The sequence below is a fragment of the Manacus vitellinus genome, unplaced genomic scaffold (genome assembly GCF_001715985.3).
Source record: "Manacus vitellinus isolate BGI_N305 unplaced genomic scaffold, ASM171598v3 scaffold_6_pilon, whole genome shotgun sequence".
In the NCBI taxonomy this organism is placed as follows: Eukaryota; Metazoa; Chordata; class Aves; order Passeriformes; family Pipridae; genus Manacus; species Manacus vitellinus.
The window spans coordinates 29,301,013-29,312,636 of record NW_021940750.1 but is presented as its reverse complement, the minus strand read 5'-3'; the positions used below and the strand labels follow the sequence as shown (position 1 = coordinate 29,312,636).

Below are 11,624 nucleotides of genomic sequence, written 5' to 3'. Positions count from 1 at the left end.
CGGCCCGGGGGTTGGCTGACGCATGCGCCGTGGACCACCCCCGACGGGCGCGCACGCTCGCACAGCTGCGCGTGCGCAGAGCGGAGGGCGACACCGCGGGGCACGCTGGGGGATGTAGTCCCGCCGGCGCCGGCCGCGGTTTGAAAACAAAGCGCCAACGGCCGCGGGGCGGCCTCGCGTCGGGCGGTCCCTGAGCGCGGCCCCCCAGGGACGGGAAGGGGCTCCCGCAACGGGGCGCCCGTACCCGGTGCATTTTGTTCGTGCCCTACACAAAGCAAACAGACTCTCTCCTAGTAACTGTTTTTTGAAACCTCTGCCCGTAACAGTCTGCATAAAATTTCGGGAAATTGAATTTAAAAAAAAAGTCACACTTTATAGATCAGCTCAAAACTTTATTTTTAGAGAGGCAAATACATCACAATAACTCTACAGAAAACCTCCTGTTTTACCTTATTTTGTCAGTGCCTGGTTTTCATCTCTACTCTGAAAAATAGGACTTTCAAACTAAAAAATTCTCTGAAACTACCGATTATTTCATCTTCAACTGCCTCACACGATAAATGGTAACCTGAGCTGCCAGTATATAAGATATACAGATAGCAAAAAAATCTGTTTCTTTAGAGTAGGAGAGGATGGTTCTGAACTTTGTTCCTGGCTATCAATAACTTATCTGTGTGACTGTGTGAAAACAGATGAAATAAGACTCATAGTGTGTAAAAATATTAATATATCTGAATAAGAACATTGGGCATTCTAAAAATTCTGATACTAAAAGTTACAGATAAAATAGGTGTTTCTATATCACCATTCTTTCAGTTCTTCCTCTCCCCCCCCATTTCTCCCAAAGGGTCCTTTCCTTCTGACCCCACGTGTGCTATCAGTTTCAGCTCAGTCAGCATAGATACTGTTTCTGCATGAGCTGGATGAAGTCAATAAAATTGGGAATGACAGCCACAAGCTGTAAAGTCTATATTCTTCAAGAATCTATAAAAAACATGTAATATCGAATGCTGAGGATAATTAAATGGAACTAGCCCCATATTTGGATACCAAAGTAAAACACAGGTTTTCTGACATACCTGTGCTGGGAAACTGTTTACAAGTCAGTCTTCAGTGCAGCGTGAGAAGACTATATTGTGTGACTTTCTGCCTCTTGGTAGCCAGGAGGGGAAATAAGAGAACTTGCTGCTTCTGTTTATTTCCATTTTCAGTAAAAACACCTTTTTTTTTCTAATAGTAGTTTTTCTCAACCTGGCTGCTTACATTCACTATGGATTAGGAAAATAGTATATTGCTTAAATAGAATGTACATCTGAAAACAAATCCAGGAGGAAGGTTTTGAAGAGATAACAGATTCTTATGGTTCACATTTTCAAACAGACCTATGAAGTACAGATGTGTAAATGGATTAATCAATATGTGCAGTAAATGAAACTTTTGTAAAAGAAATATTAAAAACCCAATACAACGTAGTAATAAAGTATGAGAAATAAAAAGGAAGATTACATAATAAGCCTAACCAAAAATAATTTCAGAAACTAAGTATTTTTATCTAAAATGTATTAGGAATTTTCTGCATTTTTATTTCACAGTTCCCATTGCTGCTAGGATTTAACGATTATTCCAATCAATATCGGGACTGTTCTTGAAGAGATATTCTGCCTATAAACAGAAGAGTTTCAAAGTTACAATTATTTTTATATCTCCAACTTTGAAATGTATGCAAAATAACAAAGATATAGTGGAAAACATTGCTTAAAAAAATTGCAGAAGTATTATATGGCTCTAAAATGTAATTTCTGGCAGTTATGCCAAAGAAATCTCCTACAAATACCATCCAAAATGCCATTGACCTCATTCTCCCTCTTGGTAGCAGTCACCCCATTTCTATCATGGGCAAGAGAAGGAAGTGAGCCATTTATAACAGTATTTGTCACTCCATGGGAAGTACCCTAGTGCCTGATTTCTGGACCCAGAAGAGCAGATGATACTGATTCTTAAAAGCTAGGCAGTCATTAGGGAAGATCTCATGCTCATATAGCTACAGGTAATTGTCACTCGAAAAATGTTAAAGTAGGAAAACATTCCTTAGTGCCTGAACATTGGCATTGCAACACTGTTGCTTTCATCTTAAGCTTTTGCTTGCTTAATAAAATACTCTGTTTCAGCTTGTTAATAACTTGGCTAGGATGTGCAGGGGAACAGCAGCACAGCAATAACTTTATAGCACCTGAATTACTGTGAATGCAATGCTGACCCTGCTTTCAGCCGAAAGTTGAAATGGATAACTTCCTGAGGTCATTTGCAATTGGAAGTATTCTATGAATGTCCTAAGGGATTTTCTCATTAATTTGTCTCTGTACTGTGAAGGGAATTACCACAGAGCTTGCATTCATCATTACAACAATATGTTTGGTTGTGCCTAGAGGGCTGGATGGAGAGTCATGTCCCCCTTTCTGAAGGGTTAAAAATTTTATATCATTTGAAAGTAGACATAAGCGGCTAGAACTGTTAGCACACAAGTTGAACTTTGTCTGAACCATACGGTTATGTTGTGTAAGTCAAAGATGGATCACAGTGAAACCTGGTGCTAACAATATGAACATTAATAATAGTCAGAATAGACAAAGCTGCAGCCTAAAAATTGCTTAAAAATTAATAGCTGGAGTGGACAGCCCATAGATTGTGGCATATGAACTGTAACAACCATAGTACAGCATGGACTACAGAACAGATTGAAACTGCCTCTGAAACCCACCTAAGGGGATGTGAAGGGGATCGCTTAACAACCACTTGGTAACCAAACAGCAAAACAATGGAGAGCAATAAGACCTCAGTCCCTTACTTGGCTGTTGGTCCAGACTGTCCTGTGAGGGATGGGGAGTGTAGATTGTAAGGGTGTAATTGCCCTGGGATTTCTTTTATGGCACCTGATTCAAGCTACCAGATATCATAACTGATTTGTGCCAATGAGCCTAATGGAGATGAGAGCCTAGTGTCAAAAGTTTCTGTAACTTGCAGGCTTCCTACGTCACAGCAGAATTGTCAGGGTACATAAGATGTGCGCTGCACCTACCAAAGGGAAGCAGATTCTAGTAGTGATTCTTGCCCTATTACTGTTTCACTAAACTGGATTATGCCCTTACTTGATACACAGTATCAACTGAACCCACAAAGAGTAGTTGCTGAGTTTTAATTTTCACTGTAATTGCTGTTCATCAGAATTGCAGATACTAGTCATTATTTAGTTTGTTATTATGACAGTGGGGAAAAAGAATTTAAGTCCTTATGTTAGTCCTTTGGGTCTAGATGAATATTGAAATATATTTAAGAAATAAAAGGTAATCACCTTACCAGAAAATTGACTGGATCTTCTGGCCTGATCCTACAGCATTCATTTATCCCTTGCATAAGTGTTGGCATGACATTCTTCATTAAATAGTTTCGTAGTGGAATGGACTGGGCCTCCAATAACTCTTGTTCTTGTCTTTTCACTTCCTCCAGCTGTTTATTCTAAAAGTAGTGAGAAAAAAAATCGTAAATAATAAGACTTATAACATCTACCAAATAGCACTTGGCTACATAATGTTTAGGGCTTAGAGGAAAAAAATTAGTGTTAGAAGCTGTGGGCAGAACTTTAAAACACAACTTGACAGGAAAAAATATCAACTGTTTATTAAATATAGAGCACACTGAGGACAAAGAATTGAACATGATGACTACTGAAGTAACCTCCTTAGGAAAATTATTTTATTTCTTTTCTTTAACACCTAAAAGGAGATTTGTTATGAAGTCTTCCAATGGTCCTATTTTCATATCATATTTAGCAGAGTGGTTGGAATACACAGTAGCACTCCAAAAAATAGTACTAATGCAAATGCAGATAGTTTCTTAAGGGTTCTTTGAACTGGAGAGAAAAGAGAGTATTTTTACTCAGAAGAGAGCCCTGGCTCTCTAAATATTAAAATGGTAAATTGTGTTGTGTTTGGTTTCTTTGTTTTGTTTTATTTTTACTTTATTGATGTTTTTGAGGGATTTGAGAGTTAAATAAAATCACCGTGATTTACATTTGTTTACACCAGCTAAATTTATTCCCAAATTCAGGTTAAATCAAATACAAGTATTACCCTCAAAAAATAGGAGGAGTGAGGAAATAAAACTGCTGCAAATTTTTCTTTCCTCTATTCAGGAGCACTTAGTAGCATGCATATTTGCAGTAGCTTTAGGCAAAGATTATTTCAACTCACTTTTATTGTCCTCTCTTCTCTCATTTTATTCATCAGTAGCCTGATGTAAATTGATACAGCACACAGATGATACTCTGAAGACTGCTTTTCTACATGCAAGGCATAATACAAAAGCAATGATACACTAATCACAGAATCACAGGATCATAGAATATGCCAAGTTGGAAGGAACCCACAGGGATCATCGAGTCCAACTCAGCCCTGCACAGGACCATCCCCAAGTATGACACCATGTACCTGAGAGTGTTGTCCAAATGCTTCTTGAATTGTATCAGGCTTGGTGCTGTGACCTGGGGGGCCTGTTCCAGTGCCCAACCAGCCTCTGAGTGAAGAACCTTTTTCTAATATCCAGCCTAAACCTCCTCTGACACAACATCAGGCCATTCCTTTGGGTCCTATCACTGATCACCTCAGAGAATATATAATAATAAAATACATATAATAATATATGTATAAAATAAAATACCTTACTCACCCAGTCCAGGAGTGCTATTGAATAAATCTTGCAAGTGGTCTTTGGTCACTACTCAGAGACAGCTAATCTACAGTCTCAACAGTGAACAGTTGCAACTGTTCCTGAGCAACTGCCTATTTAGAATGATAATTTTAAGCACACATTTTATATAAACACCTGGTTTAGCTTTGAGTAATGCAGAGTTTGCTCTTTTAAAGGTAGATGCCTTTGGACTGATTTTAGCTAAAAGTGTGTTAACTATCCCTAAACATTTTACAGAGCACAAAATGCTGTTTAATGTTGAATGAAGCTGCAAATAAGCACAGAAATAACAAAAAAAAATCCTTATTTACAAGTCAACATCAGAGCAATGTAAATACTTCCTTAGAAGTGAGTCATTTCAGTGTATTATTTCCCCATAGATGTGTATGGACTGTTGAAGATAAGAAAAGGACTTATCTGTGGAATGATCAGTTTGGTTTTAAATAGCTACAAAAGAAGACAATAGATCTGCCTTCTGGGTGAACAACCTGACTTTGGGTGTGAACAAGAACATTCTTACAGTGTGCACTTCAGGTTATTTACCTAAAATGTCCTTAGGTGTGGTAAAGTAAACAAGGAAAAAGCATCATGTGCAAATCATGTGAGGTCAGGTAGCCTGAATGCCAAGTACTTATCACATTATTAGCCAACAAAAATCATCCTTCAAACTGCATCAGGTAGTCCTTACTGAACTGAAGACTCAGCTCTTACACATATTCTTGCAGGCTCAGAAACCTTTCTGCAGCACAGATTGGAATGTTGATCAGTGTTAAATTAAAAATTTAGTTTGATAATTAAGACTTGGTCAGCTGCTTGGAACTAAAATGAGCAAAATGCAGAAGTCCTAGAAGACTTGATATGGAAAATTACCAATGATTATAGTAGATATTTATAAGTGGTAAAATGTAAGAATTACAGTACAGCAACAACAAGAGTACCATAGAAGTATTTTAAAGACATGCAAAAAAATGCTATATCTGTAATAAAAAAGAGACTATATTCTGTAGGATGGGCTCCAAAATGTGAAGATAGTCTTCCCCAGGTCTAAAGTATGATATAAGGCACGAGGGAATTTATGCCATACTTCTCAAGTGTATTTACATAAAGATTTCTTGAAGTCATCTAAAACATACAAATAATAGTGGTTTTCCAAAAATATGTATTAACCTACCCACTCTTCCAATCTTGCCATCCTTTCAGCATGTTCCTCAGCTTCTTTACGCTCTTGTTCAGCTTTTTCTTGAGCTTCTTTGGCAAGGCGTTCCTCGGCTGCTTTGCGTTCCAAAATCTCCTTTTCTTCATCTGTCAAGCCATAATTCCGAGGTTCTCCAATTTCTTTGATGATCTTTTGCACAATAAATCTGTTCTCAGGATCTTCATATATGGGTACATCTTTTAAACAATACAAGAGAAAGCATTTCAAGGGTTTTGTCAATTATCAGTGGACATTAGTAAATAACTGCAGGACCTAAAAACATATGGTGCTCATGTTGTTTGAATTTTCAGGTATAAGATGCTGTTTTCAGTTGCTTGTAAGCATCAATTTTTTGCTACACAGAATGAAGTTTTCTAAATCTGATTTTCTTTACTAGTTTCAGCTAAAATAACTTGCGTTTTAAGATGACGTAAGGAAGAAATGCATTAAAATAATTTTTATAACTGTCATTTATTAGTTGCAGCTTGCCCAGGTTTTGAAACATGCAAATGAGCTCAATCAACTATCAGAGATGTTCCTGACACCAATCTTGTGTCAGCTTATCCAGATGCATAAAAATCATCAGCTTTGCCCCTGTCTGCCCCCAAAGGCTACAGGATAGGTTGTTAATCACACATTCCAAAGTTTTCACTCATAAAAACTTACAAATATTCAGACCTACCTCTAGTCCACCTAGTATAACTATGTTATAGTTACAAATCAAATCTGTAGCTTCAGGTAGGAACATAGAGACTGAGCAAGACCTCTTTCATTCTATTCCTTCTCCCTTTTAATTTCTGGAGGTTACTTGCACATTAAACTTGACAAGGACAAAGGAAAAGAAAAACTACGGAAGAATGAAGACTTTCTCCAGAAATTTCTAGTTACAGTATGGGAAGGCAGAAAAGGTACAGAAATGTACATGGAAAAGAGAAGAGTGGGCATTTGAGGTAGAGAATACAGAGATAAAGGGCTTCTTCAGAGGCAAGAAGCGGAAGATGTAAAAGCACAGAAATGGGTAAGGAGAGGAAGTGAACAAAGGGAAAAAGATGAACAACTAGAATATAGAATTTAGATGAGAATTCAGTATTCCCTGCTTCACAGTTCTCTGCTTTAGGAAGTTGTTTGGAAAGTTGCTGGCAAAGCGTTCTTCCCGGTTCTTTCTGGTCACCGATTCAGGCAGAAGATAGCTGTCAAATACTAACACCGTTCTCTCAACAGTTGAAGTGTTTGTGATTTGGACATGAAGTCCAAACTCTTCCCATGAATTGAGGAGAAAGCTAACATAATTCTAAATGATAAAATTCTTTTACAGCTTCTTCTTTCAAAAAAATCAGGAATTGCATTCCTGAAGGATTTCAGATTAAAGAAATAATAAATTTGCTATGACAAGCAGTCCAGTGTTTCCACAATTTTAACTGCGCCTGGATATACAAATTACAATGAAAATCACTTTTCTAATCACTTACAGTATTGCTAATACCAGCATTGAATTTGAGGTCTCAAAGGCTGCATGTTTTTTCTTGGCAACAGAAGAATACAATGAACATATTGCAGCAATCATAATTAACTACATTTATTGTCAAAAATAAATGCCCTTTAAATGAAAGATTAAGTTAGCATTGATGTTAATGGAGAGGAAAAATCACCAGAAAAGGAGTTAACAAATTAAGGTCTTCAAAGGAAATTGCTGTTATAACTTTAACATGCCTTTCTTTAAAATATCTAACATGCCTGTGTCACCATCCCAGATTTGCAGATGAGGAAAACAAGATACAGGATAACCAACTTGCAGCCTTCATGAAGTGATTCATTGTGGCAAAGTAAGGTTTACAGAATCTCAAAGCCCACTCCTTTGTACTAATCATATTTCAGACTCAGAAAAAGATAATAATCATAAAAATGATACATAAAACCATATGTTATGATTTTCTAAAATTAAGGTAGAAGAAAACTTATTGAGTCAATATTTAACAAACCAAACACAATTTTTAACCCCTTCTTCAGAATATGACTGAGAAAGCAGTTGGCTCTCTGAATAAATCCAATGCTACTTAATTCTATACCTCTCCTAATCCAACTGGAATGTCAGCTAGAATGGAGAGTATGTGCTGAGCCAAAGGTTCCTCAGTGGTTGTCTTTGTAATCTGTCCTTACCATTTTACAGTAGAAGCAATATGCTTGCATACTTCAGTGGGTAACAACCAGAATATGAACATAGGTGAGGAGACGGTTCTGAGACAAACAGGACCTAAAGATGGTGCTCATTTGGAAATGTGAATCAATACTGTAAACTGAATGTGAAAATCATCTGAAACATCACAGCTGTGATACCTCAATAGTTAAAATCAGTAGGTAGGTGAGTTTGCATATTTGGAATGGACTAGAGTTTAAGAATAATCTTTAGGCATAATTCTTAGCAGAAAACAGTGCAATATTTTATCAGATTATACATTTTATAGTCCCTACCAAAATAAAACTTGGTCTTGGACAGCGCCATTACTTGCATATCCAGAAGTATATAAGCTAAAAATGAGACCAATTGATGGCATCAGACCTTAATATTTACCACTTCTTGCATTTACTTTCCACCGTAGAATTACTTAAATTACACAGTGAAAATTTTCTTGAGAAAGGATGTTCTTTGATGTTTGATCTTTGTATACTTTCAAGTGTAATCAACAAGAAGGGAGATTTAATCTGTGAAACAAAAAGCCGCTCACAAGCAAGATCCAAGTGATGTCTATGTGTTAGAAAGACAAATTACTTGTTGGTGGAATTGCCTTGTTATGGTTTAGGGCTGGACATGCTTCAATCTCAGACACAACAAAGCTTGGGGAGAAGGTTGTACCACTGATAGAGGACACAAAGAATGCAGAATTCATGGGAGCAAGGACATCTGGCAGAACTCCCAAGATGAGGAAGAAACTAATAAAGCCGACTTAGTAATTGTACTGATATCAGCTCCAACTAGGTAAAAGGTAATTCCAGCAGGGGGAAATCATGACCATTCACTCACAGCCCACTGACCCAAGAAACCCACCAGCTCAAAAGAAGAGAGAGACTGAGCATGTGGACTAATTAGCAGAAGTGAGAGAATCATTAACCAATAGAAGACAGAATACTGATTAATAAGAGAACTATGTAAGTTTTAGCCTATGAATACTAATTCCTTTGTTTGCTAAAATGTATAAATAGTAAAAAGTTTTGGTAGTTAGAGTGTTTGATTTGTGGAATACTACTGAGAACCCAGGCTTGTGTAACTCAGTGTCTCTTGAGTGTGTAATTATTGGCTTGTTGCACACCAGGTAACGAATTCGATTTTTGTGAACAACAATGGCATCTGAGGATAAGTCTAAAAAAAAAATATAAGCAACTATAATATTGAAAGTCCATGAAGATGTACTATTACACCTATCTGGAAGGACGCAAGTGCAGAGGTCTGTAACCTAAGTCATAAAATTACTCTAATAATTTAGCCTACAAAAATAAATAACTAAACCCCCAGTTTTTAAAAACAAGCTAATTGTACAAGAACATTTTTTGCAGGTTATATAATTACATGTTTGTTGTATATGCAATCTGCAATATTAATAAAAACATTATCTATATATGTACACTTATTATATGATTTTTGCAAGTGTTAAATTTGTAACAACAAATTTATTTTTTTTTATGTTTTACCTACTAATTCTATTATTTCATACCAATAAACTGAGGATGTATTTCAAGTTCATCAAAATAGTTGAGAACTGTTGTGTCCTCTGTGTTCGAATCTCGGAAGAGTTTCAGAGCCTGCGGGAACCTGTCCTGCGTATAATGAGTCCCAGCAACGACACTCTCGGGCAGATTTGTTACTCTGTTTATAAGGAATTCATCAGATGCAGTCAAAGAAAAAACAAATTCTGTGAAGAAGAACATATTATCAGCAAACAGGCGATGGTATTTTCAGAAAAAAAAAAAAAGAAAAAAGAATAAAATATTCACAAAACAAAACAAACCCTTCCTTTCAATTAAGAAAAAATTATTCACCAAAAGGGCTGTCAAGCATTGGAACAGGCTGTCTAGAGAAGTGGTTGAGTCACCATGCCTGAAGGTATTTAAGGGATAGGAAGACGTGGCACTTAGGGACAGGGTTTAGTGATGGACTTAACAGTGCTGGGTTTACAGTTGGACTTGATGTTCTTAGTGGTTTTTTCCAATCTAAATGATTCTGTGATTAATTGTTCTCTTTCGAATAAGAAGGCAGTGGCATTACATGAAATAGATATTTAAGTTAACTTCAATAGGAACAGATGGAGTGATATTTTAGACTTCTCGTTGGTGGCAGTAATATTTCAAAACTCCTCAATCTATTTAAAAAGAAATCCATCAAACTTACCAGGTGTGATTATTTTATGGCATCTAGGTATTTTGCTTTTTATTTCTTCTTCTTCATCATCATCTTCCGCTAAAACAAAGTAAGAAATTATCAATATTTTCATTTGAAGCAACAATATTTGCTAAAAATGTGTCCAGTACAAACACAGGTTTGTCTATATCCTGATTATACTAATAGCTGGAAATCAATCTACCCTTGAACCAGTTTAGAGAACTCAGTAAGTAATTCATGTTTCCAGCCACCACAGAATTCTACCAGTAATTGTTTTACCTACACAGCAGCAGTATGTACATACGTACACCATTTTAAAACGTGTTCAGCTACAAAACTGCCATCCTGTCTTTGGGCTCTACCCTAGCTAAGTGCATTATTCTGCCAAAAACAGAGACAAGGCTCAGAACAGTGAGTAGAAATGTTTTAAAGTTGTATGTTTAAAATGTTTTCTGCTGCTTAGGATATGCTATTCTGAATAGTTAGTAAAACTGCCTGAAGAGCATCAGCTTACCATGACCACTTGCAGAACAGCATACTAAGCTGAACAAGACTGGTTTTTCTTTTCCCTCAAACCTCATGTTGTAATTTCAATATGAAGATAACTCTTAATCTTGGTCTTAATGTATGGATGGTGCTTGCTCTCAATTTGAGAGGTATGTTGCAGAGCTTCTCTGAAGTCATATCTACTGTAGCTGATCTAATAAACCAACTCTAATCTGGCTCACAAAATATGTATTGATGCACTGGCTGGATCCCCTCATTCGGTGACCCTTAAATATTATGAAGAAGTTCTGCTGTAGAGCTTGCTTAAGGAGAATAGACTAACACAAAACATGAAAATATCTTCCATGTTTGTGCATTTACTTATTACTCTGCCAGGAAGGAGAGCCTGAAAACTGTCTTGTGCATAAATTAAATAAAGTGGATTACAATCTTTCTTGTGTTCTAACAATCATGTGTAAACAACTTTGATTTGTATCCTGCATTACAGTCATTACAGTGCTGATACAATTCAATTAGTATGGCACTGAGAACAATAACAATAATGAGAATATTAGCAGCAATAAAACCAAAGGCAGTAACTAAACCAAAAGCAGCAGTACTTACCGCTAAAAAGTTCCATGGCCTGACTGTAGGTCTCTGGGAACCCATCTAAAACATATCCCTGATTCTTACAGGGCATAGATTTGAGCTTATCCTTCACAATTGTAACAATAAACTGATCATCTAGACGACCTAAGACAAAAAAGTTTAATAGGTACCCAGTTTATATAATCTGAATAATATTATCTGAACTTATTTTACTAACAT

General features: G+C 36.6%; 1 protein-coding gene across 1 annotated transcript in view; it reads right to left on the bottom strand.

Moving 5' to 3' along the window:
* Positions 1-383: 383 nt before the first annotated feature.
* AK7 (adenylate kinase 7) overlaps positions 384-11,624 on the bottom strand; it is a 28,662-nt gene continuing 17,421 nt past the window's right edge. The window contains exons 13-18 of the mRNA XM_029964142.1: positions 11,421-11,549; positions 10,320-10,388; positions 9,646-9,843; positions 5,915-6,135; positions 3,355-3,513; positions 384-1,662 (exon numbers count right to left, since the gene is read on the bottom strand). Coding sequence (XP_029820002.1) covers positions 1,612-1,662; positions 3,355-3,513; positions 5,915-6,135; positions 9,646-9,843; positions 10,320-10,388; positions 11,421-11,549 — 827 coding nt within the window. The 3' untranslated portion in view covers positions 384-1,611. The remainder of the gene's footprint in view (positions 1,663-3,354; positions 3,514-5,914; positions 6,136-9,645; positions 9,844-10,319; positions 10,389-11,420; positions 11,550-11,624) is intronic.